General features: G+C 44.6%; 1 protein-coding gene across 3 annotated transcripts in view; it reads left to right on the forward strand.

Annotated features, from left to right (window-relative positions):
• STXBP3 (syntaxin binding protein 3) overlaps positions 1-27,616 on the forward strand; it is a 76,495-nt gene that overhangs the window by 6,146 nt on the left and 42,733 nt on the right. The window contains exons 2-6 of one of the 3 annotated variants that reach the window (XM_053250349.1): positions 3,264-3,313; positions 8,376-8,457; positions 12,495-12,571; positions 19,624-19,696; positions 25,050-25,150. In XM_053250349.1, coding sequence (XP_053106324.1) covers positions 3,264-3,313; positions 8,376-8,457; positions 12,495-12,571; positions 19,624-19,696; positions 25,050-25,150 — 383 coding nt within the window. Of the gene's footprint in view, positions 1-3,263; positions 3,314-8,375; positions 8,458-12,494; positions 12,572-19,623; positions 19,697-25,049; positions 25,151-27,335; positions 27,457-27,616 lie in introns of those variants that run through there. The other 2 variants (XM_053250350.1, XM_053250351.1) reach the window with 2 other exon arrangements.

The raw sequence follows: 27,616 nt of genomic DNA on the forward strand, positions 1-27,616 counted from the left end.
TCTTCTGCAGCTTATTAATCAACACTGAAACTAGTTATTCATTATTAAGCACCATAAATATGGAAGGAAAAAGAAGTGTATTCTACAATTCTACTCTATTTTATTACTAAGTATAATAAAAACAAGGCAATATTTCAACAAACAGTTACTGAAATTGATAATACTTCAATATTCAAGGTACCTGCAGTTTCAAGGCATGGATTGCAATACAGCTTGAAAATCCATATACAAGCACTCTATGGAGTTCCTTTTCCAATCATCACTTACTTTGTTTATATCATCATTATGGACTATTGTTCTTTAATTATGTAAGAACCACCATGCTGGATCAGCCCAAGGGCTGGCTAATTTCCCACAACAGTCAACCAGATGCCTCTGAGAAGCCCAGAAGCAGGAGATAGAAGCATATCCTCTTTCTCCACTGCTGCTCCTCTGGAAGTCTTCAGAGGCATACTGCCTCTGAACTTGGAGGTAGCATATTTTTCTCAAAACTAGTAACCATTTATAATCATGTCTTCCATGGACTTATTTAATCCTATCTAAGCTAGTGGTAATCACTACATTTTGTAGCAAAGATAGCAGAGTGCTTTTCACTGGCAGAATACTTTTAGTGAGAAAAACGTTTTACAGTCACACTGGATCCAGCCTGTGTGCTATATATAGCAAAAAATACCATGGTGCAAGACCAAACCTGTTGAGCTATAATGGCTCCAGTTCTTCTAATTCCTTCCCCCAGAGCAACCCAACAAAGACCAATACAAACAAAATTTCCAGAGATAGATAAAATATGTTGCTGCAATTTATTTTTGCTAGTAATTTTATGGTGTATTTATGCATTGTTTAACTTGAACAATCTTACACTGAACTTTACAGCTCTGAGTGAATAACACATTTAAGTGTTTAACTTCTTGATTTCTGCATCAGACTGGTAAACTTCTGGTTGCTTTTGAAATTAAGAGACTAGAATCCATAATATCTTGCATGAAATCCTCTTTTCAATGAGGAAATGTTATTTTATTTTCAAGAGTCATACACATCTTATATTTCTTTTAGATCTCTGAGTGTTACAGAACTTATAGAAACAGCACAACTACAATCTATTATATTAATTCTCTTAGCCGGTGCATGTCCTGAGGAATTTGGCAGCGGAACTCTCGTGACACATTGTGAGAGTTCCTGGGACTGCCCAGCTGCGAGAGTTGAGAGGGGGAAGAAAAAATTGCGGCGGTGTGAGCGGGCCGCGAAACGGCCAGAGGAGGTGGCCTCAGCTCGGCTGACTGCTGGGAGGTGGCGGTGGTGGGACGGCCTGTTCTGTCCAGGCCAGGCCGTCCCAGGTATGGAAGAGGCGGTGGTGGCGGCCCGACCTGGCAGTGGGAGGTGGCGGGGTGGCCTGGCCTGGCTGTCCCAGGTATGAGACGCGGCGGTGTGACCGAGTGGGACGTGGAGGCAGCGGGGGTCCCAAGTATGAGAGGTGGTGGCGGCGGCAGCAGCAGCGGCATGACCGAGCAGGAGGCAGAGGGGGCGGGATGGCCTGGCCTGGCCAGGCCGTCCCAAGTATGAGGAGCGGTGGCGGCAGCCTAACCAAATGGGAGACAGCAGGACGGCCTGACCTGGCCGTCCCAGATATAGAAGAGCCGCCGGAGGCATTAGAGGCTGGGATGAGAGGGAAACTTTTCAGCCCGCTGCTGCCCAGGTAAGAAGAGAGTGGGGGAGGGGGCAAAGAGAGTGGAGCAGGAGGGAGGGGGAGGGGGCAAAGAGAGTGGGGCAGGGGGAGGGAGCAAAGAGAGTGGGGCAGGAGGGAGGGGGAGGGGGGAAGAGAGAGTGGGGCAGGAGGGAGGGGAGGGGGCAAGAGATAGTGGGGCAGGTGGAAGGGGAGGGGGCAAGAGAGAGGGGCGAGGGGAAGGGAAGGGGGCAAGAGAGTGGGGCGAGGGGAAGGGAAGGGGGCAAGAGGGGCAGGAGGGAGGGGCGGGAGCAAGAGAGAGTGGGGCAAAGGGGGCAAGAGAGTGGGGCAGGGGTGAAAGGGAGGGGGCAAGAGAGAGTGCGGCTGGAATGTGGGAACAGCACGCCCCCAAAGAGCGCACAGATGCTCTGTGCGGGTTGGCTAGTAAGCATTAATTGCTTCAACTCATTGCCTTGTTCACATACCTGCTGATTGGAAGCTCCCAGCCCACTCCCTAAAGAATCTTTTTTGATAGGCCATTTCTTTTTATAGAAAGCCAGTTTGGGGGGTTGGTATAATCAGCAGAAACCCCCATCAAGGTCTATGGGGAAAGCAAAAAATTACACACACACTCCCAAAACCGGTGAGTGAGCCTGAGAGCTCTCAAAGCTGGCACACAAGGAGGTAAGGATGAACCAGATGCCTACCTTCAAGAAATCCTGAAGCAAAGCCCCCTTGCTCTGAAAGTTACATAGAAGGGAGAGATTCGCCCGGAGCAGCTTTTGCCAGCACAGAGAGGTAGTGAACAGAGAAGCTGTACCTGCTAGAATTCTCCTCTCTGTGCAGCTTCTAAAGGTGCAGGCGCCATTGTGGGGGCTGCAGCTGGCAAATCGAAGGAGAAAGTCATCTCCCTCCGTTTGCTGCCGCAGAGCCTGAGTGGTGCCTGCCTGCCCGCTGCTCTGGCTCGCCTCTTGTGAAGGAGGGATTCTCTCCTTCACAAGAGCTCGAGCGGTGCGCAGGCAGAGGTGGAGGCGCTGCTTGGGCTCTGCAGCAGCAAACGGCGGGAGACAATTCCTGCCTTAAGAAGAGCCCATGGCAGGCAGGGAGTGGTGGAGGGGGTGAGGAGGCGATGAGGAAAGAGCTGCCGCCACAGTGGGTGGCAGTTTGATGAAGCTACGCAGAAGGCTTGGGGTGTGTGCACACACCTTAGAGGGAACGGTGCTCTAGTTATTTTCAGCATTATTTAATAATTGGTACCACTTAGCAAAAAATATGATATAGGTTTATTTGCAGTTAGGGTTTTGCTCCACATAGGTATTTTCGCAGCTGGAAATGCTTGGCTAACAAGCAGCAGGTTGTCAGTTTGAATCCCCGCTGGTACTGTATCGGGCAGCAGCAATACAGGAAGATGGCTGAAAGGCATCCTCTCAATGGTAAACCCCTCCTGTATTCTACCAAAGAAAACCACAGGGCTCGGTGGACGCCAGGAGCTGAAATCGACTTGACGGCACATTTTACTTACTTTCTTTGCTTCACACAGGTACTTTCAAATAGTTATAATACTGTTATTTTCTTTTAACTGATGGATGTCTTTGTTTTTTAGAACTAAAAACATCAGTGTTTGATGATTGTAAGAAAGAAGAAGAATGGAAGGTAAAGTAATCTCTTAATTGCCTATAAAATAGCAGTTCATCCATCACTTAGCATGTTCCTTAATAACTTAAATGCATTAAATGCTCTTCCAATCTAGTTTCAAAACTGTCACAATGCCTAACTAAGGAGTGATAATTTGAACTTTGAAGTGTCAGGGATTATTCAGCAGCCTCATAATACCCAAGATCCTTTGCTAGAAACTATAGCAATCATACTAGTGTCAAAATTTAAATTTGTAGTGCAGATGCAGCCTTCTCACTTATTTCAGTGGAACACACTCAGGGAATACGTTTTGGCATCTAGATGGCTTGACTGGATAAATGTTTGCATTTTGATCCACTGTTTCATCTCCACCCCCCTTCCCAAATTCAGGGTCAAAAGAAAATGTAAACATACTATTGAAGAATATAATACGTGGGTGATAAAGTGTTCTAGAGAGGCTGCTGAATGCAGAAGCGAGAACGAGATCTACAGTGCCCCTCCAAATTGAAAAGAGAGTCCAGATTTTTAATTCGGAAGCAAGTCATGTGTCCCCCTGCAAAATAATTCAGTAGACAGGAATATTGTAATTTCAAATATATTCAGCGCAGGGCAAACAAGAAGAATAGACATTCAATATTTTATGGGCCTGTTCTTGTTTGGTAAACAAATAATTTTGTTAATTGAATGAATGGAGGACATGTGTCTCTAAGATTTGCATCCTCTTCAGGCATAATGTAAAAGTTTTGAGACTATATCAAATTAGTTTCCTGAACATTGTAAATACTTTAGTCCTTCAGGTCTAGCATCTTACAGCAATCCCTTAGCACACAAAACATTTGGCAGTTACAAATGTACAGAGATCTTTCACAAGAAACAGAGCTATGCATAACTGTTGTTGAAATCTTTCATTCTTAATTCAGGTTGTAGATTTTTTCCCTTTTAAAGATGGTGTTGAAGTTGCTCATACAGAGACTGAAAGATAGAGAACTGGGGTTGATCAAAGTGTAGTGAAGAATAGATTGATTCTGGATATGCCCACTGCCATAATGTGTACTTGTATGTGCCTAGGTTGTCCTTCATATTGTTGCTGGAGGGGCAGATCGGGGCTGGTTATGGTAATAGTTCAATATCTAGTCTTCGTATCTGTCCCCTCCCCACTACACTTGCCAGAATAACAAGTGTGGAGGAGAACAAAGCAATTGAGCTTCTCTGTGTGTGTGTCCGTTCCAAGAGCTCGGGAGAATTTTTTTTTAAAGCCACATTAGGCACAACCACCTGCCTGATCTGTGGGACTGTGGCCTCTGGCAGTGGCTGCTTTGCAGGATCGGGGTCCAGGAGTGACTCAGCAGTCCCTGCTTTCCACCTGACCAGGGAGGTTATCTCTGGCCCTATAAGGGGCACTGTCTGTGGTGGTGGGGTTGCCACCGAAGAGGTGACACCAAAGGGGGTTGCCCCTTTGGGGGAGCCACTTTGGGGGACAGTGAGGGCGAGGACCAGGTCTCTTGGTCCAGGTATTTGTATGTGGTGGGCATTTAATAATGGAGCTTCTGTTTTAATTAGTCCTGGGTGAGAATCTTTTATAATGTGTCTGGGCTTACCTGGAGATGGAGTGACAGGGGGCGTGTCCACTGACACTGGGACGGCAATTCCGGTGGTGGTGGGGAACAGAAATAGTAATGCTGGCAGGTCAGCGGGCCATTACAAGGGAAGGGGACATAGAAATTTAATAGCTGTTTCCCCTTCCGACTGTCCTGCCAACTCTTTGACCTTGGGGAGCAGTGCCGACCACCCTTGGAACCTCACCTTGCTCCTCTGTAATGCCAGGGCGGTCCAGAACAAATCAGAAACCATCCATGATTTGATTCTGGATGAAGGTGCCGACCTGGTATGTATTACAGAGACCTGGTTGGGGGAGGCTGGGGGCCCAGTGTGGTCCCAGCTTCTCCCTCCAGGGTACTCTGTTGAGGAGCGGGTGAGGGACTAGGGGCACAGAGGTGGAGTGGCTGTGGTGTATAAGAATAATATCTTCCTTACCAGGATCCCTTTTAGAGTGTCGGACCATATCGAATGTGTGTACTTAAGTTTGGGGACCAGGGATAGACTGGGGCTTCTGTTGGTGTACCGATCACCCTGCTGCTCAACAGAGTCCCTAACTGAGCTGACGGACTTGGTCTCAGGTTTGGTGTTGGAGTCCCCCAGGCTTGTGGTGCTGGGGGACTTCAGTGTTCATTTCGGGACCAATTTGTCTGGGGTGGCTCAGAAGTTCATAGCAGCCATGACGACTATGGGCGTATCTCAAGTGGTCTCGGGACTGACACGCATTGCAGGTCACACGCTTGATTTGGTCTTTCACTCTGATGAGGGTGCTGTTCCGTAAGTGGGGAATCCTGTGATTTCCCCATTGTCATGGACGTACTACCATCTGGTTAAGGTTGGACTCACAGTCACACCCCACCTTCGCAGGGGTGAGGGACCTGTTAGTATGGTCTGCTTGAGAAGGTTATTGGATCCCATGGGATTTCAAGAAGCCTTGGAGGGATTTAGTGTTGGCTCTGTCGGCGATCCTGTTGATGCCCTGGTGGAGAATTGGAACAGCAAACTCACCGGGGCAGTAGACATGATTGCTCCTAAGCGTCCTCTCTGACCCACTTCAAAAGTGGCCCCTTGGTATGTGGAAGAACTATGGGGGCTGAAGCAGTGAGGTAGATGACTGGAGCGCAAGTGGAGAAAGACTCTACTTGAATCCATCAGATTGCAACACAGAGCTCATTTGAAGACCTATGCTCAGGCAATACGTGCAGCAAAGAAGCAATTCTTTTCTGCCCGTATTGCATCCACAAGTTCATGTCCAGCGGAGTTGTTCAGGGTTGTGAGAGGGCTAGTATGTGCCCCTCCTCCCTTGAATCAGAATCTGGAACCATCTATTACCCGCTGTGATGTGTTTAACGAATTCTTTGTGGGGGAAATCTCTCGTATTCGGGCTGACTTAGATTCCGTCTCCACAGTTACTTCAGTGTCTTATGTTGAGGTGTCCAGCAACTCCTCTTGTGTGGTTAGGTCATTTCCAGTTTGTGACTCCTGAGGATGTGGACAAGCTGATTTGAACAGTGCAGCCCACCACCTGTTCTCTTGACCATTGCCCGACATGGCTTATACTATCTGGCAGGGCAGTTGATGTAGAAAGCCTGATAGAGATTATAGATGTGTCTCTGAGGGGATGTAGGATGCCTCCTAGTCTTAAGGAGGCAGTTATTAGACCGCTTCAGAAAAAGCCTAACTTGGATCCCTCGGAGCTGAGTAACTACAGGCCTGTCTCCAACCTTCCATGACTGGGCAGGTTAATTGAGAGGGTGGTGGCCTCCCAGCTCCAGACAGTCTTGGATGAAACTGATTATTTAGACGCATTTCAAACTGGCTTCCAGGCTGGCTATGGGGTGGAGACTGCCTTGGTCGGCCTGATGGATGATCTCCAACTGGAAATTGACAGAGGAAGTGTGACTCTGTTGGTCCTTTTGGACCTCTTGGCGGCTTTCGATACTATCGACCATAGTATCTTTCTGGAACATCTGAGGGGGTTGGGAGTGAGAGGCACTGCTCTGCAGTGGTTCCGTTCCTACCTCTTGGGCAGGTTCCAGATGGTGTCCCTTGGAGACTGTTGTTCTTCAAAATCTGAACTTTTGTATGGTGTGCCTCAGGGCTCCATATTGTCTCCGATGTTGTTTAACATCTATATGAAACCGCTGGGAGAGATCATCAGGAGATTTTGTGCAGGGTGCTATCAATATGCTGACAACACCCACATCTATTTCTCCATGTCAGCATCATCAGGAGAGGGCATAACCTCCCTAAATGCCTGCCTGGAGTCGGTGATGGGCTGGATGAGGGATAACAAACTGAGACTGAATCCAGATACGACGGAGGTACTTATTGTGTGGGCCAGAACTCGGGAGACGATTTTGATCTGCCAGTTCTGGAAGGGGTCACACTTCCCAAGAAGGAACAGGTAAACAGTCTGGGGGTGCTTCTGGATCCAAGTCTCTCCCTGGTGTCCCAGGTTGAGGCAGTGGCCAGAGGTGCCTTCTATCAGCTTTGGCTGATACGCCAGCTGCGTCCGTTTCTTGAGATAGACGACCTCAAAACAGTGATACATCTGCTGGTAACCTCCAGACTGGATTACTGTAATGCGCTCTATGTGGGGCTGCCCTTGTATGTAGTCTGGAAACTACAGTTGGTTTAGAATACGGCAGCCAGGTTGGTCTCTGGGTCATCTAGGAGAGACCATATTACTCCTGTATTGAAGGAGTTACACTGGCTGCCGATATGTTTCCGGGCAAAATACAAGGTGTTAGTTATAACCTATAAAGCCCTAAACAGCTTGGGCCCTGGGTTTTGAAGAGAACATCGTCTTCACCATGAGCCCCACCTCCCATTGAGATCATCAGGAGAGGTCCGTCTGCATTTGCCACCGGCTCGGGCTACTCAGGGACGTGCCTTCTCTGTTGCTGCCCCGAGGCTTTGGAATGCGCTCCCTAGTGAAATAAGAGCCTCCCCATCTCTGACAATTTTTAAATAGTCTATAAAGATGCATCTGTTCACCCAGGCTTTTAACTGATACTGTTTTGATTGTTTTTAATGTTGTTTTAGAATATTGTTTTAAATATTTTAAATTGTTGTGTTTTATATTTCTTGTTTTTATTTTTAACTAATGTTTTACTTTTGTTTTTATCTTCTTGTAAATCGCCCAGAGATTTAAGTTTTGGACGGTATTAAAATGTTAAATAAATAAATTACAATAGGTTTATCCTTGAAAGTGCTCAAAAAATTTTTTTTAAATGCTCAAAAATATAAACTTGCCAAAATTGATCAGCCAAGCTTCTAAATTTTATGCTCTTATTGCACAGTGAATAAGAGCAATCACATTTTGGGCCAAATAGCAGGATATTCTGTATGTGAATATGTTAATAGTTGTAAATGTGACTTTATTATTAAGCGCTCATCTCACCTCGACACCAAAAGCCAGTTTGAATAAAGAAGTGTGCGGTATAGTTGACTAAGCTACTATTTGTATTTCCGCCCCCAGATAATTCTTCTAGATGACTTCACCACAAAACTTATGTCGTCATGTAGTAAAATGACAGACTTATTAGCAGAAGGGATCACTGGTAAGTGCCTGCTAAGGTGATTTCTGTCATCTCGGGATATGTGAGAACTAATTTTGCCCGCTGAAATGTTTTCAGGCAGCCTTATTATTTAACCTTTGCAGTACTTATACTTTAACTCTGTTCAGACTAGGCAAAGCATGAGGTTTGGTAGAAAACTAATTTATGTAGATTTAAATTGGTTAATTAGTGTGAATATGAGAGGCACATTTTGCAAATGTTCCATCATGACAGTTCACAACTTTGATCCCATCTGATCATTCTGTCGCTAAAGAAATGCATTTGCAGTTATGTTTTGGCTGTTTCCCTACACATACTTGGAGAATCTGGGTAGCAAAATGTAATGGCATGTGCAACTCCTATTGTTTCACAGATGGCAGTACAGCAGCCTGTCCACTGCCTTTGGAGTAGCTGGGGGAGCAGGCCCATGTATGCCCACAACAAACTTTAAAATGCTGCTCAGAGATTTTTAGGAGAGTCAAAAGAGAATGATATTATTGACCACTGATTATCCATGCTATCCTTGATCCCCTTTCTTTCCCCCATATCCTTTCTATTAAAGATGAGCACCTTGTTGCTTATTACTGACAGTCTGCGTTCTATTTCTGTTTCTTCTTTGCCCCCACTATTACTTGATATAGTTTCTTTCTGCTTTTTTCTTCATGGGTATCTGCTCAGAGAGAGAGAGAGATCGCTAGTAAATCTGGGTTTCTTGTCTTTCTCCACATTGGTCTGTGTCTTTCTTTCTAAAGTTATCATCAATATTTCTGCTCAAGGATGTAGCCTGGCTGAAATGTTTGACTTTCTTTCTCTCTTCGGATTCAACCAATGGCTTAAAAAACATGTTGCTTCCATTTGCACGATCTCTCTAAAAAAATTCTGTCAGTAAGCTTGTAATCTCACTTGCTTCTTTGCATCTTAAGTACTGCAATATTCTCTTCACTGGTTTATCTATTTCTCATTTCTGTTGTTCTGTCACACGTTTCTTCCGGGTACTCCAGCAGCATCTTCTCTTCTTTGGCTTCCTTCGTACTTTGTATTTGTTATTAATTTATTTTCTTGAATTACTCTTGCCTCTTTCCTTAGTTTCGTGTTGTATTTTTTGTTCTATTTTGAACTAAAGTGGGCAGAGGTTTTGTGGCTTGGGATGGAGTAATGTTAATCCTCTTGCTGCCTAGGGTAACACCTTAACAATGGGTAGGGAGTGGCTTCCTTTAAATTACAGAGTAGCATGCTATTATTGCTCTATGAAGTATTTGACACAAATCATTGGAGGAAGAAGCCACCCTCAGTGCAGAAATGGTACGAAATAATAACTGGCAAAGTTAATGATGTCTGCATTGAAACAATTTATATTCTACAAATACCGTAATCACATTAAAACAAGAAGTCAGTTTCCTTGGTGCATCTGTCATAACATTCAAACAGAAAGTATTTCTGGTATAAAAGTAGGTGTGTCTGAATAGCTGACAAATGTTCAGTCTATTTGAATAATGAATCTTTTTAATATGTGTTGATCTTTCCCCTCCTCACCATATTGGCCTAGTCATTTTTGACACATGGCATCTGTTAGACTATGTTGGGATATATGGCATTATGCTTGATTTGTAAACCAAGTTGGACGTTGCCTATTTATAAGCATACCAGTGAATGCTGAGAAAAGAAATGTAAATGTAGCCATTAAATTACACTGTAGCTAAGTGGGTTATTCTCAGCTCTACCTCACTTCCCTGTTGACTTTGCCTTGTTTTTCTCTTAACCACTGTTTGCTTCCTATCTCCATCTCTTTGGACTGTTGCCTCTCCATCCATTGCCTCATTAGCACTCCTACTTCAGACCCCTGACTCTGTTTCTTAATCAGTTACATTGGAAAGTACTAAAAGAAAGAATTTATGTCCTATCAGCTGCTGTAAATAGATTATTGTCACAAATATGCCACTAAGTGGCATGCTAACTTGGCAAAGAGGCACCTTTTAACATGGTGATTCTCTTTATTTGGCAGAGGGAGAGTAACTGGCCCTATCTACCCCAGCACAGTACCTCCAGTGACTGTTGGTGGTATCTATCTTATGTTTCTTTTTCAATTGTGAGCCCTCTGGGGTCTTGGATCCATCTTATTTTATTTATTATTTCTCTATGTAAACCGCCCTGAACCATTTTTGGAAGGGCGGTATAGAAATTGAATGAATGAATGAATGAATGAATAAGATACAGGGTAGATGGACCTGATTTGTCTACTCGTTAGTGATGTCACAACTGCTATTTACTTTGCATTGAAGCACTTATTTTTTATTGGATGGAGTGTTTTGATGTGCTGCCTCTTGGGTAGAAAGTCATTGGTTCTCCAAATGCAGTAGATTACTTTCTGTTCCTCTCTGCTTTCTGTTGGTATATCCCCACCCACATAGTGAAGCAGTTCTGAAGAACTTGGGTGAAGAGGCATATATCTGCAACACTGATTATAGATGTGTCATGCATTTGCATATTGCCTTTCAGAAAAACACATGCACAGTGACAGGAATGCCAACTGTGACTAGCTTGAACTATGTTTTAATTATTGGTAAGCTGTATATTATCCATGGTGTCTTCCTGTTTGCAAATTCTTCTTTAGCTGATGAGTATCTTCCAGTAACTTTATAGTTCACAGCCCTGGAATGTGAAATTCTAGACCAGGGATTCTCAACATTGGGTCCACAGATGTTAATGGATTTCAACTCCCATAATCTCCAAACAAAGGCCACTGGGGCTGGGGATTATGGGATTTGAAGTCCAATAACATCTTGGGACCCAACATTGAGAATCCCTGTTCTAGGTTTTGAAAAAATGGCCCTTGCTTCCTCATTCAGGCTCTTGCATCCAATTATTGCAGATAAACTGCTGTGGATAGTCTGATCTCTGGATATTCTACAGCTTTGTTAAACTTGCAGAAATAAAAGGGATGATATCTAAAGCAACATGTGCCAGATAGCACTAGTTTTTTCCTTGCAACAGATGCCAATGGCATTTAGGGAAAGCCAAATAATTATTTCAAGAAGCGTTAACAATGGTCTTGTAAGTAGACCATTGTTATTTATTCATTATTAAATTTATATAGGGGTTTTTAAACTGTGTTAAATAATTGTTAATGGTTTTAGGATGTTTTTAAATTAGTCTGTAAAGATGGTTTTTAGAGGACTGATTTGTGGGTTTTATTTTTGTTGTTGTGCACTGCCCAGAGCCGTTTGGATGGGGTGGTATATAAATGTGATAAATAAATTAAATATAACCCTGATCCAAATGGTTCTCGGCAGTGCACAGCAATAGAAACAAAACCTGTGGTCATTTAAAAAAAAAATCAGTACAAAACAATTTTAAAAACAGTTTAAAAACATTAACAATTAAAACATTAAAAACAGTTTTAAAACCCTGGAAGGCCAGGCCAAACAGAAAGGTTTTAAGGGCTTTCTTGAAGGCCAACAATGAACTCAAACTACAGATTTCTGCCAGGAGTGCATTCCACAGCCCAGGGACAGCTACAGAGAAGGCCAGCCTCTGAGTCACCACCAGATGTACTGGTGGTAACTGGAAGCGGACCTCCTCAGATGACCTTAATATGAGTTGGGGATAATGCAGAAGTCTTTCTTCTTAATTGTGAATTATGTCAACCTCTCTGTGAGTGGCTTTTCATTTCAGATATTACTATTGAACCAGATAATGTCTACCAGTGTCTCTCCTTTTGTTGACCAAATCGGAGATTTGCTGCAGACATAAGTTAATAGCCTAACTTAAAAGTACTGATCTAAGTCTAACATTCTTGATAATGGTATCATTGTTTGTGTTCTCCACAAAACACCGTGAGTTACATATCCACAGGCAGTGTTAGCCTGATGCAAACTTAGTTTGATATGGCATAGAAAAGATCACGTCCCTTTTAGCAAATGTTTATTAGAGGTCCATTATCTCTCTCTCTCTCTCTTTCTTATTCCATTTGCAAATACATGTATAGATGTACAGAATACTAAGATCTTTTTTTTTTTTGTAATTGGTATCTTATCTTGTAGTTGTGGAGAATGTTTACAAAAACCGTGAGCCAGTTCCTCATATGAAAGCCATTTATCTCATCACCCCCACCACAAAGGTAAGTATTCTGAAGAAAAAATATAATGTCATGTGTGCATGAATTACTGCTGTGTTGAGATGTGTTTTTCTGTAAAGAGTTGTTGAAGAACAATGATAATTTTCTGACTCATCAGAAGGGCCCATGTGAGGGACTCCCCTAACCCTTCTTGGGGAAGGTAATTCTTTTGTTTTATTTTTCTGTTTCCCTTTCCCAAGCCAACTGCCACTTAAATGAATGGTAATGCAGAAATATTCAAGAGAGAACTGAACTATAATTGACAACAAAACCTACTTCAGATGTTTTTGTCTTCTAGAAAAAGAGTCGTAGATTGCTGTCTTTTAAACCAACTGTTTGTCATCATCTTTTATGCCAGGAATTTCTCTTCAGTTAATGGAAACTTATGGATCTGGACCGTGATCCATTGCATTAATAATGAATGGGTTCTGCGCCTGCTCAGGGACCTCACGGATTGATTGACTAGCTGCTCATGCTGCCTCCAACTGCCCTGCACGTGGTCTGTGCTTCTGTTATATTAGGCAGTTGAGGCACGTCTCTCTCTGTTTCTTTTAGACCACCGTTGCATCTAAACCTCGGATCACTTTGCTCCTCGAAAGTAAATACAGTGGTCCCTCGACTTACAAACTACTCGACATAAGTATTTTTCGAGTTACAAACGGCAGTTTTAGATCCGGTTTTAGATGCGGTTTTTTCGACTTACAAATTTTTAGATGGGGTTTCCTCGACTTACGAATTTTACATGCGGTTTCCTTGACTTGCCTGCCTGTTTACTGCCTGTTTATTCTTGAAAAGAAATGTTCCTGTGCAGTTTACAAGCCTTACTGGGGGTCTGGGTCTTTTTTCTAGGCTCCGGAACGCATTAATCCGTTCCCAATGCATTCCTATGGGAAACCGCTTTTCGACTTACGAACTTTTCGACTTACAAATGTGCATTCGGAACGGATTAATTTCGTAAGTAGAGGGACCACTGTATAATAGTTGGAAACTCTTGTTAAGGACCTCGGAATGTATATGGAAAATGTACTGGTAATTAGACTTCGGATTGAACTAAAGGACACGGCTTCGGATATTCCCACAATAAACAAACCAAAGAAACATGAGCCCCTGGGCACTCAGGAGGTTACTAATTGCGAAATCACCTGTGAACGACTTAGGACTGAAAAGCTACAATGGCATCAAAACCGGCAACAAAGATGATGTTTAAATGTTGTGTTAATTGCTGTGCTAAGCTGCCATCCACTGATTCACATGAAGCCTGCTTGCTTTGCCTGGGGGGAAAACGCAACCTGGCCATATGCAAGATTTGCTGCTCCTTTTCTAAACAAACACTCTGAGACGAAGAGTGGCACTTTATGATGATGCGCTTCGACCCCTGACGCCGAGACGGTCGACTGCAAGGTTGGTGTCGAGCCCACTGATATTGAGATCAGTGTCGAGTACGACAATTTCATCAGAAACGGTAACTCGGTCGGTGGACTCTGCAAATACGCAGTCAAAAGCCGCCAAGGAGCAGGAGTTTAAACGGCCAGAGTCTGTCGTAAGAAAGCGGCATAAACACAGGAGAGTTCACCTCTCTTCCACTGATGAGGAAAGTGAGTCTTTGCCACCTAGGAAGAGGACAAAGAAAGACTCATGTGTGAAGTGGGACTCCTTTGCCTACTGGCTTACAAGAGGAAGATGAGGAGTGGGATTTCTACCCTAAAGGTTACTCCATCACCATGGGTGCAACAGCAATCTCCATCTCAGAAAATGACGGCTGTGCCAGGTTCACCTGCGACACCGACATTGATATCGATCTCGACATCGGAGCCGATACCGGGCGCAGAAAGCAGTTTCGGTAGCGGCGTGAGCCTTGGCATTGACAGCAATAGAACATCAATCTGCAATGGCTTTGACTCCTGCACAGACCCCCATTCAATAGCCAGCACCAACACCTCAGGGCACCTACCAGCCTGAAGATTATTTGGACTTTGGAGAGGGGGCAGCGGAGGAAGAAGTGGTGTTGGATCCAAAGACGAGAACTTTGATCGGGCACACTATCATCCTTTAAGGGTTTCACTAGTCTCAAGACAGATCCTGTAGCCGCTAATACAGTACCATCGATACCAAAAACTCCATCAATGTCACCGATAAGGGCTCTGCCACAGATACATGTGCCTATACTCCTGGTGTTGGCGTCTACGAGTCCGATAGGGCTTTTAACAGGCCAAACAATGGAAGGGTTAGGTCTGACCAGACCGCTGCCCGTATTTCCACATCCTAGCACAGTCTCTCCACCTTATTCAGCCCAAATCACATCTACTACTACAGGATTTGGCCAGATCACACATAGCTGTGGGTTCCAGCATAGTCCAGATGTTGTTTATCCTGTGGATTATGCAGAATATAAGATCTGGAAGGCACAAGAAGAGGTACTCTGTTGTCAACCAGCACAGCAAGCTCCGCTGCTACCAAGAGAACCTTTGGGACTGACTGCAACAGCTACTGCGGCATGTCAAACCCAACCTGTGCAGCAGCTATGGCAGAAATAGAACTTACCAACAGGTCCAGGCAATCTATCCCCAAGGGATGCTACCACAATTCAGAACACTTCACTGACTGAACTATCAGAGGAGGGTGATGCTGATAGTTCATCTATCTTATGCATCTGAGGAGGCCAGCGTACCTGAACCTAACAAACCAGACCCCCCAGCAGAAGTAGCACCAAAAACATTTATCTCTCCTACGGAGGAGCTAAAGGTGTATCATGAGTGGATACAGGAGATGGCGGAGGCCTTGGGCCTTGAATTCAAACAACCAGACATGGATCTGAAGGATCCCGTCTATAATATGATGGTGAAAGCAAAACTTACACACCCAGTATCTCTCCCAATGCTGCCAGTGATAACTAAGGCAGCACAATCAGCCTGGGAAGTACTGCAGACTTCTACAGCCACATCCAGAAAATTGGAAGGATTATATCAAATACAAGAGGAGGAGAACACCTATCTCATGAGGCATCCAGTGCCAAACTCTGTGGTGGTGGAATGTGCATCTTCAAGAGGAGGTCAACTCCACACAACCCCTGCTAATAAGGAGGGCAGAAAGCTTGACATCTTGGGATGGAAATTGTACACCATTTCTAGTCTTGCTATAAAAATAGCAAACTATTCAGCATGTCTGACATGATATGCACACCATCTATGGGATTTCTCCCCCAAGATTCACCATCCATGCCCTCTGAGGAGTTGCAGAAAAAATTAGCACAAATGTATGAGAGGACAACTGTGGTTACAAGACACCTACTCAGCACGTTCAAACACCTAGCAGAAATGGAATCACGGGTGATAACCACAGCAGTATCCTTGCGTCTCCATGCATGGCTGAGGTTGACGAACCTGCAACAAGAGATGAAAGAGAAAATTGAGCACTTACCTTTTGATCGGAAAGGGCTATTTGCAGAGACCACAGATAGTTAAATGGAATTGTGGAAGAAGTTGAAGTTTACGGCCAAATCATTCATGGCAGCAACAAATACATCAGGGCAGTCATCCCATAGTTGCACCTATGGAAGGCAGCAAAACCGCCCTTCTTACAGACAAGACAGGAGGGAATATAGGAAGTAGAATAGAATATGAGACAAAATAATGCTAAATAGAAGATATTCGACAAGGCGTAGCTATAACAGCAAGTGGAAAAGATTCAAGATTTATGCAAGGCGTCAGGGATTCTTTCCTAGAAAGGCATCGATCAGGCAAATCCTCCTCTACATGACAACGCTAAAGATGTCAGGCCTGGTGAACACGTCTCTCAAGGTGCACTTAGTGGCAATCTCTTCAGAGCATAAAGGTTGGGAAGGGGCAACAGTTTTTTCCCATCTCGAAAGTAAAAAAATTCTGAACGGGCTGAACAACTTGTTCCCACCAATAAGGAAGCCCCTGCAACAATGGGACCTGATGTTAGTTCTAGGTGCGCTAACAGAACAGCCATACAAACCATTTGCGAAGGCCTCTTTATGATTTAAAACGTTAAAGACTGCATTCTTGATTGCTGTGATGTTGACACGTAGAGTGGGGGAGCTGGCTGCGCTGCGTGCTGATCGACCGTACACTCAAATCTACCTACAAAAGGTCTTAATGCTCCTCAACCTATGCTTTAGGCCAAAAGTAATAACGGATTTTCATATAAATGAGGATATTATACTTCTGGCCTTCTTCTAAAATCCAGAACCACAGTTAGAGTAATGTATGCATACTTTGGATGTGCAACAAGCTCTGTTGTACTATCTAAAGCAGGCCTGCACAACATACGGCCCGGGGGCCGCACGTGGCCCGCGAGGCCTTTTTTCCTGGCCCCCGGGGCTATTTCCCCTTCCCCTGCTGCTTAACCCCCCCCCAAATTCCAACTGCTGCGCGGCCGAGGAGATGGCTGTGGGAGTTCTTCCTTACCCTCCCCCACGGCAGCAGCAGCGCACAGCAGCAGAAATCAGAGCGACACTCGGGCCTGGCATTGCTTCCCAACTGCAAGGCACGCCTGCGCAGTTAAGTCTCTTAACTGTGCAGGCATGTCTCGTAGCTGGAAAGCGACACCGGGCCAAATAGCAGGCCCGAGCACCGCTCTGAATTCTGTCGCCGTGCGCCTCCGCCACCGCCATGGGGGAGGGTAGGGAAGGACACTCGCAGCCATCTCCTCGGCCGCACAGTGGCTGGAATTTTGGAGGGGGGGTTAAGCAGCAGGGGGAGGAAGGGGAAATAGCCCCGGGGGCATCTCCTCAGCTGCACGGTGACTGGAATTGGGGGGGGGGCGGCGGTGGCGATGAGGTAGGAGGCGGAGATGGACAGTGGCCCCACGAGGGAGTCCAGTGGCGGGGGCGGGCAAAAATGGCAGGGATGGAGGGAGCCCAGAGGGGAGAGAAAGCGTTGCCGAAGGATGGGGAGGGAAAGCTGTTAGTGGCGGGAGGAGAACGGGTACCTCTGGAACAATGGGAAACGGACTCTCTCTCACCAAGATTGCTCCATTCATTCTCTCCTCTCTCTCTCTCTCCCCCCCCCCACCCACCAAGACTGCTCCATTCTCTCTCTCTCTCTCTCTCTCTCTCCCCACCAAGACTGCTCCATTCTCTCTCTCTCTCTCTCTCCCCACCAAGACTGCTCCATTCTCTCTCTCTCTCTCTCTCTCCCACCAAGACTGCTCCATTCTCTCTCTCTCTCTCTCTCTCTCCCACCAAGACTGCTCCATTCTCTCTCTCTCTCTCTCTCTCTCACCCACCAAGACTGCTCCATTCTCTCTTTCTCTCTCTCACCCACCAAGACTGCTCCATTCTTTCTCTCTCTCACCCACCAAGACTGCTCCATTCTCTCTCTCTCTCCCCCCCACCCACCAAGACTGCTCCATTCTCTCTCTCTCTCCCACCAAGACTGCTCCATTCTCTCTCTCTCTCTCCCACCAAGACTGCTCCATTCTCTCTCTCTCTCTCCCACCAAGACTGCTCCATTCTCTCTCTCTCTCTCTCTCTCTCTCTCCCACCAAGACTGCTCCATTCTCTCTCTCCCCCCCACCAAGACTGCTCCATTCTCTCTCTCTCTCTCTCTCTCTCTCTCTCTCTCTCTCTCACCCACCAAGACTGCTCCATTCTTTCTCTCTCTCACCCTCCAAGACTACTCCATTCTCTCTCTCTCTCTCTCTCTCTCTCTCTCTCTCTCTCTCTCACCCACCAAGACTGCTCCATTCTTTCTCTCTCTCACCCACCAAGACTGCTCCATTCTCTCTCTCTCTCTCTCTCTCTCTCTCACCCACCAAGACTGCTCCATTCTCTCTCTTTATTAGAATAAATTTTAATTCAACTTATTTCATATTAATTTAATCAATCTTGGCCTACCAGAACATCAAAAGTTAAATATTGATTAAATTCATTTTTAATTCATTTTTAATTCATTGCACTTTAATTTGTATGTTTGATTGATATTAAGTGTTACTCTAATAATCAGCACCCTAAGAATTGACCTCAGCCCCCATGAACCAAATCACTGTTGGTTTCAGCCCGCCAGATCATTTGAGTTGTGCAGGCCTGATCTAAAGGCAACAAAGGGCATATGAAAAACAAAGAAGCTGTTTGTGCTTTATAAGAGGAAGTCCAAGAGCACACGGGTTTCCCGACAGCGCCTGTCCCAGTGGATTACACAGGTTATAAAGATGGCATATGTCTCTAAAGGGAAGGTACCCCCAAGAACTATCACGGCCCATTCCACAATGGGGTATGCAGCTTCCGCTGCTAATCTTGCAGGTGTATTAATGCCAGAAATCTGCAGGGCTGCAACATGGACTACACTCCAGCCATTTATAAAACACTATGCACTGGACTTACGACAGTCAAAGGATGCAGAATTTGGATGGAGTATCCTTAAGAGAGTCCTGCCTTGATGGCCCACCGCCAAGCGGGCAGCTGGCTACTCACCCACATTATGAATGCAGCAGATCATGGTCCAGATAAACAGGTTGCTCACCTGTAACAGATGATCTGGAGGTGATCTGTTGTATTCATAAAATTCTCCCTGGCCTCCCCGCAATGGTCAGGGCAGGGCAGCACATGGAAGAGATCGTCAGTTTTTAAAAAAACAAAAAACCACACTGGCGGTCTACAGAAACGTAAAGAGACGCGCCTCAACTGCCTAATAGAATGGAAGCATAGACCATGTGCAGGACAGTTGGAGGTGGCACGAGGATCTAGTCAATCGATCCGCAAGGTCCCTGCGCAGGCGCAGAACCCATTCATTACGAATACAATGGAACATCTCCAGATCATCTGGTACAGGTGAACAACCTGTTTTTCTCCCTGCCTCCCCCCATTCATCTTTATCTTGGTGTTCTCTTTAAGGTACTAATAGCATGTCCAAGGTTGAGTTTTCAGACTTGTCTATTTCTCAGCTGGTTATTGCTAGAGTAGGTCCAGTCAAAAACTGATAAATGGAATATTAAACTTTATCAAAATGAACAAGCTTCCCCTGCTGCTAAAAGCAAGCAAAATTGATTATTGATACATGTAATTAACTAGAATGTACTATTTTCATTTTCAGTCTGTAGATGGACTTATAAATGACTTTGTAGGTACCAGCAAATACAAAGCAGCATATGTCTACTTTACTGATTGTAAGTATTTACTGATTGACATTTATTTATTGAATTTTGGTTATTTCTTCAGCCAGGACACTGACAGTATAATATTTGACTTGTCAACCAGCTGGTTCTCTCCCTCTAGTGGTCCAGGACTCGGGTGTTCTCCACTCTATCCACTAAGTGCCAGGTTTTTTGAAGAAAGGTTTGCTCGCCTCTCAAAGCTGGTCTTTCCCCTGCACCCACAGTGAATGGATACAGATTCTCTATCTGGTCAGAGGGACTGGTTATAGCTGGTTTTGTTCTCTCTCTGGTGACCAGGCAAAGATAAAGAAGACTTGAGGAATTCAGTCCATTAGCAGCCTGCTTTGAATGGAGTTCAGAGTCCCTTGAAGTCCCTCTCCCTGCTTGACTGGGAGCTACTGAAGGGGAGTTTGTCCAGACCTGGTTTTCCAGCCTTCAGTGGTGTCACAGGACTCTGCTGAAAAGGCAACAGGACCAGGTTCAGATACTGGTAACTTAGGCCCCTACCCACCATTGCTGAAATCTCCATTATGCTTTGTGTGAGGTGGTGCTTTTCCCATTCCTCTCTCTAAAGAATTTGGAGAGAGATTCCACTGTTACTGGGCTCTGGGTACAGTTCCTTGTCCCCTGTAGTTTCATGGGGTGGAGGGGAGAGGAGCTGGGATGTCCAATATGGGGTGGCTGGCTCAGGGTGCACACATAGGTGGAAAGGGGAGTGAGGATTGTGTCTCAATCAATTACTCAAGTGGCCTGGGCATGAGTGCAGCTCATCTGTGGGGGAGGAAACTTGACGGTGCACATCTATGCAGGAGTCTCATGACCCCCTCTCCCCACATCCATGGTCATCTGCATTATTTCCCTTCATTTTCCTGAAGATTGTCTCCTTGCTCAACGAGCCCAGTCAAACATATGTTCAGAAGGGATGCAATCCAAAAGCTATTCAAGATAGCAGCGGTAGAACCTGTTCCTCCCTTGGAAAAGTGTCACAGATGTGTATTCCCTCCTCTTTCTGATCCTCAAGAAAAACAGTGTTGTGAGGGCAAAATTGAACCTCAGGGGCCTGAATCATTTCCTACGGGTTCATCTATTCAGAATAGAGACCCTCGCCTCCTTGCTGCCAGCCATTACCCCAGGCATTTTTGTGACTCCTTTCAGTCTCAAAGATACGTATCTACTCATTGCCATCAGGCCAAACATTGCTAACTTCTACATTTTGCCTACAAGAACCAGCACTACCTGTATTCTTCACTGTCCTTTGGGCTTGCTTGCTCATCCAGAACATTGAGGATCTACAGATGTGAGGAATCCAAGTGCACTCATACAAGCACATTGAGGAGGAGATAGAGGCACACATGAAGCTTGCAGTAGCCTCCCTTCAGGAACATAGGTTTGTGATCAACTGGGTGAAGAACTAGCTTGTTCCCACACACTGGAACTGGTTGTTATAGACATCAACCAGGGGACTATAACAACCTCACCTGTGTGTCCTCTGCAAGCACACAATGTACCTACTTCAGTTAATTCATCTCATAGGGATGCTAGTTTTATGCATGGGCTTATCGCTTGGGGCAGACATTGCCCAAGGGCACTTCAAGTAACCTTGCAGCCCTTCCAGGGATTGCTCACCCTCAAGAAAAATTGCCAGGTCCATGTGACTTCTGGTCTCCATGTGTCTTTGGTTTGATGGTTGGACAAGGGACACTTTAGAGGGGTACTGCTAAATAAATTAACAAGATTCATAATTACCACCAATGCCAGTTTGTAAATCTGGGGAGCACAGTGCAGAGTTGAGACAGCACAGGGCCTATGGACTCTGTGCAAGACAACTGACATAAACCTATTCAAACTTGGGGCAGTCTGCTCACCTGTATTCACTGATCCACATGGACAACACATCAACTGTCTTGCACATCAACTACTAAGGAGGGCTCAAGTCCCCAGACCATTGTAGGTAGGCAGATCTTTCTTCTGATGGGCGGAGCAGAACATCTGCTCCCTGAAGGTCCTTCACATCAAGGGGGAGAACAACATCCATGTTGATTGGCTGTTGTCATGGCTCAGACCTCTGACTCAGAAGAGTCAGGAGGAATGGGAGGATTCGGTTGGTAGTGAGGGCTTAGAGGCACAGCAACAGGATTTGGCAGGGAGACCAGACTCTGGAGCTGAGGAATCGGAACAGCTGCCAACTTTGGTGTGCTTTGCAAATCTTTACAACTGGTTTATTGTGTTTTTAATTGTAACATAACAAACTTAAGAGAAGCACTAGCCTGCACCCTTTCTATCCATCCAGGGGTTCTGCAAAAGTCTCTGTAACCTTTAAAGGTGCTTTTAAAAGTTCTTACTGTATATCCCCTGTTCCTTGAAACAGGGGTGCTTTTTTAAAGTATTCGTGTAACCACTGAGTATCTTTAGCTGTAACTAAAAGCTGAAAAAGCCTCAGACTCAAGCAGTCTATAGTATTTTGAATAAAGTTTTTTTCTCTTTTTGTTCTTTGTATTTTATCTGCCTCTGAGTGTACTTTTTAACTCAGGAAAAGGGGTTTTACTCTAGTACAAACATGTCTCAAATTTGATTGCTCAGCAACTCCAAGTGTGGGCTGCACGTGGAGGAGTGTTTTTGTAATTTTCCATTGGTAAATGAGAAGGAGAGTTCCCTGGAGTTTTAAAAAGTGGGCGTGGTGGCAGTGAATACCAAAGGAATAATTTAAGTTTTAAAGGAACAATGTTGCGCAAACATGGAGGGAATGATTCAGCATTTTTCTTCCCCCCATGTAGGCTTGCTCTGAGACAAAGGCTGGGCTTAAATCCACTTCAGCTTCTTTTATTGATAAAGACACCTTTCCTTTGGTCTGCAGAATTTCAAAACTCTGGTGGTGTTATTTGCCAACTCATCACTTTGCTTCTTTCACAAAGAGAGTGTAGTATTAATCTGACCCTTCTTTCATACATAAAGTCAGCTTCTGATTCCATCATGAGCAGAAGTCCGTCCTCTCCTTCTTCTGCCCAAGTCCCTTCTGTCAGTTAGTTGGGTTGCACTGGTTGATTGTCAGAAGGGCCTTCACATTTATCTTAAGAGAACTCAGCTATTCTGCCATGACAGTACTGTGTCACCTGTAGCATTAAAGTGAGGGGATGACTAGCTTCCACGACGTTCCTCTTCAGGTGATTCAGCCCAGACAGCCCTTTCACACTAGACATAGGGGGCACTGGTATGGGAAGCCTCAGAATTCCAGACTACTGTGGAGCAACAAGTAGGGGAAATGGAGACTCTTACTAGCTTGTGAATTTTCTTCCTTCTTGTTTGCATGACAGTGGTCCAGTTTCCACCCAACTGGGTTGCCTGGGTATCTTACCCCCCCCCCCCAATCTTCCTATTCTTCAGACTCCTAGAAAGGGCACATAGGCTTAGGGAGATTGATCTGTTGATTGTCATTGTAATGTCAGTAGGGGCTGGCTCTGAGGGGTAGTGGGAGACACTTTCTAGGCCACATCCAAGTAGGGATGGGCCCGGACCGGTCCGGAGCTGGGTGGTTCGGTCCAGGGGTGGGGGGTACCTATGAGCGGCGGGAGGGTTTACTTACCCCTCCTGCCGCTTTCCCTCTTGGCGCCCGTAATCCTCTGTGTAATTGGGGCGGCAGGACACCCCCCACACACCTGAACTTCCCCCACCTGGTTTCATGCACATCCCCGACTAGTGGGCAGGTTCTTTGAAGACAGACTTGCTTGGATGTAGGGGTGTGCACAGAACTGCCAACTGCGGTCTGGCACTGGGGTGGGGGGGGTACCTTTAAGAGCGGCGGAAGGGTTTACTTACCCCTCCCGCCGCTTTCCCGCTTGGCTCCCGTAATCCTCTGTGTAATTGGGGCGGGAGGACACCTCCCTGCCGCCCCTTCCCCGACGTTACTTGCAAAAAACCCCAGCAGTCCTTTGCGCGCGCACACGTCTGTCTTCAAAGAACCTGCCCACTAGTAGGGGATGTGCATGAAACCAGGTGGGGGAAGTTCAGGTGGGGTGTGTGTCTGACTTTAAGGGTGGGGGAGGGTGCACTTACACCTCCCTCCCCTTTCCCCTCACCGGCGCTCTGTTAGCAAAGGCTTCATCAGGGTTGCAGTATATCTCTCTACTGCCTCATTTCCTCTTTGGCTGGAAGTATCAGGAAGTACCTGGCACACATGCACAGGCCGGGCATGTGCACACATACATTGCGCTTGCTCGTGTGCATGTCGGGCATGTGCGTGTGCACAACATGCACACACACCAGGTACTTCTGGCCAAAGAGAAAATGGGGCAGTAGGGAGGTATGCTGACGGAGCTTTTGCTAATGAAGCACCAGCGAGGGGAAGCAGAGGAAGACGTAAGTGACCCTCCCCCACCCTTAAAATCAGACCCTCCCCCACCTTCGAACCGGCCGAACAGCCGGTTGTTTGATCCGGTTCAGAGGCCCTTAAAAGGGCCTCTGAACAGGTTTGTGCACATCCTTACCCTCTAGTGGACAGAGTGCAGAGCAACTCAAGAGTCCTAAACCATTGTCAGGCAAACAAGTAGAAGGAGAATTCCCAGGTAAAGTAGATTCTGTTTTTTATAAGACTTCTCTTTACAGTGTTCTTTACACTTTAATTCAGGGCATGATTCAGCTATTTCTAGGCTGCTACTCATTGTCTTATGAAGGTGACCAGATTATTACACTTCAGAAGATAGTAGCTGGCTGAATTATGCATGATTGGAAGTAGCCTTGAAAAGAATTTGGAGGAGTACAGGGCAGCTTACACTATAACATAAAACAATGCAAGAATAGAAATGGAATCTTGAAGTTTAGAATGACATAGACACAACATGGCGTCCATTAAAACAGAATCAAAACCAACACACGATTTACAGCTTTGTTAGTCAACCCATCCCTTCTGGAGTAGAAGAGCTTTCCAAAAAGCAGAAATGGAACTAGTTCGACCAGCTTCTTTGAAGGGAGAGTTCCCTAACTAATGTGCCACTGCTGAAATTGTCCTACTTCTCTCATCAGATTGATGGGGTTAAAGAAAGGGTTCAATAGTTGGAGCTCTTTATAATTCTATGAGGTGCTAGTCTGAAATTGTTGGTCAAATATTCTAGTTTGAAGTTTTGCTTCTGTGTTTTCCTGTATCCAGGAGATGCTGTGTGTAACTCGGAATACATGTGGGGTAAAAAGTCAAGGCCTTTTCCAGACATTCTTCTTATGAAATTTTAATTTGCTGGATGATGCTTTTTCTGAAGCATATTTTATATATGTGGTTAACTAACTTTTTGGAGCTGGGGAGTGGTTGGGGGAAGGATTGTATTGTGTCAACTTCTATGACAGCTTAAAAACCTTAATTTTTTCCCCCTCCACTTAGTTTGTGATGACAAACTCTTCAATAAAATGAAGTTGAGTTGTTCAAAGGCTATAAGACGGTGCAAAGAAATAAATATAAACTTTCTCCCTTATGAATCACAGGTAATTCATTGAATTTTTATTTCTAGTTGTTGAATTGTTCACTACAGTCTGGTAAATAGAACTTTTGAATACAGAGCCAGAGCCCTGTATGTGCTACAAATCTGTGGGAGCACAAGGAAAAATGCAGAATATAGTATTGAGTGCAGAAGTTAGCCTTTTGAGAATGTGTGTTTTGTAATTTTATTTTTTGAAAAGGAAGTTGTTAGCTGGAAATATGGCTGGAAATACATATTCAGAATGGCTGGAAATACATACTCAGAATTGTGTAGGCAATGTTTGCTTGAAAGCAGAAAGGTGTGTAGAAGCAAAGAAAAGATGCCTGATTTAGATGCCCTGTGCTTGCTGGTGAGACTTCAGTGTATGACTAGCAGGACCTGAATACATTTTGCAAAAATCTGCAGAATTATGCAGAACAAGAAATTATATAAATTTATATTCAATTTGCAAAGAGAATGCAGATGAAAATCCTGTTTCATTGATGCGGAATTTCCAAATTGCCTGTGTTTAGAATTTTTGTCCATTCCCCCTTTTATTTTATTTATTTTGCTTTATTCTATTTTATTGGTATCAAGTAAAACACTAAAGCACTGGGTATAACTTATAGATAGTATAGCTCAGTTTCAATTTGTATGGACTACCTGGAGCAAGTGAGTATGTAGACAAGTCTTCTGTTTTCTTTTTAATGCCTTGATGTAAAAATCAGTGAAGATCTAAGAGTTTAATCTGCCTAGAAATTTGAATTTTGGCAGTACAGAAAATATGTAAAAAATGAAGAGCATTGTTATAGACAGAATTTTCTGTAAGTTGAACAGGTGTCATTATTAGTAAAAATGCTAGTAAGCAATATACAAACAATATTAAACAATATATTAGTGGTGAACAATATATTATTAGATATTATTTCAAACATGGTGTATGATCTGATTGCCTTTGTTTGTCTGTTTGTTCATTTATTTAACATTAAAATAAAAAACACATGAAACAATTACAATTTAAAAAAAAACACATTTAAACCAGATTAACATTAAAGCTAGATATCATTAAAAGCCAAACTAAAAAGATGGGTTTTTAAGGCTCTCCTGAAGGCCTCCAAGGAAGATAATCCTCTTACAATGAGCCCCTGGTGGCGCAGTGGTAAAACTGCCGCCCTGTAACCAGAAGGTTACAAGTTCGATCCTGACCAGGGGCTCAAGGTTGACTCAGCCTTCCATCCTTCCGAGGTCGGTAAAATGAGTACCCAGAAATGTTGGGGGCAATATGCTAAATCATTGTAAACCGCTTAGAGAGCTCCGGCTATAGAGCGGTATATAAATGTAAGTGCTATTGCTATTGCTATTGCTATTATATGCATGGGGAGCATGTTCCACAACCCAGGAGTGAAAACTGAGAAGGCCCAATACTACAGGTGAAACTCGGAAAATTAGAATATCGTGCAAAAGTCCATTAATTTCAGTAATGCAAATTAAAAGGTGAAACTGATATATGAGACAGACGCATTACATGCAAAGCGAGATAAGTCAAGCCTTAATTTGTTATAATTGTGATGATCATGGCATACAGCTCATGAAAACCCCAAATCCACAATCCCAGAAAATTAGAATATTACATGGAACCAAGAAGACAAGGATTGTAGAATAGAACAATATCGGACCTCTGAAAAGTATAAGCATGCATATATATTCAGTACTTGGTTTGGGCCCCTTTTGCAGCAATTACTGCCTCAATGCGGCGTGGCATGGATGCTATCAGCCTGTGTCACTGCTGAGGTGTTATGGAAGACCAGGATGCTTCATTAGCGGCCTTCAGCTCTTCTGCATTGTTTGGTCTCATGTCTCTCATCCTTCTCTTGGCAATGCCCCATAGATTCTCTATGGGGTCAGGTCAGGCGAGTTTGCTGGCCAATCAAGCACAGTACACTGTATATTTTTCGGAGGTCCGATATTGTTCTATTCTACAATCCTTGTCTTCTTGGTTCCATGTAATATTCTAATTTTCTGAGATTGTGGATTTGGGGTTTTCATGAGCTGTACGCCATGATCATCACAATTATAACAAATTAAGGCTTGACTTATCTCACTTTGCATGTAATGTGTCTGTCTCATATATCAGTTTCACCTTTTAATTTGCATTACTGAAATTAATGGACTTTTGCACGATATTCTAATTTTCCGAGTTTCACCTATAGGTCGCCACCAGATGAACCGGTGGCATGCGAAGATGCACCTCTCCAGATGATCTTAATGAGCGGTGGGGGTCTTGTTGAGAAAGGCGCTCTCTCAGGTTCTAAGCTATTCAAGACTTCAAAGGTAATAACCAGCACTTTGTATTTTGCCCCGAAACATTTCGGCAGGCAGTGCAACTGTTTAAGGACAGGCATAATGTGGTCTCTCCAGGATACTTCAGAGACCAAACTGGCTGGTGCATTTTTGACTAACTCAAGTTTCCAAACTACATACAAAGACTGCC

This window comes from Hemicordylus capensis, chromosome 4 (genome assembly GCF_027244095.1).
Source record: "Hemicordylus capensis ecotype Gifberg chromosome 4, rHemCap1.1.pri, whole genome shotgun sequence".
Lineage (NCBI taxonomy): Eukaryota > Metazoa > Chordata > Lepidosauria > Squamata > Cordylidae > Hemicordylus > Hemicordylus capensis.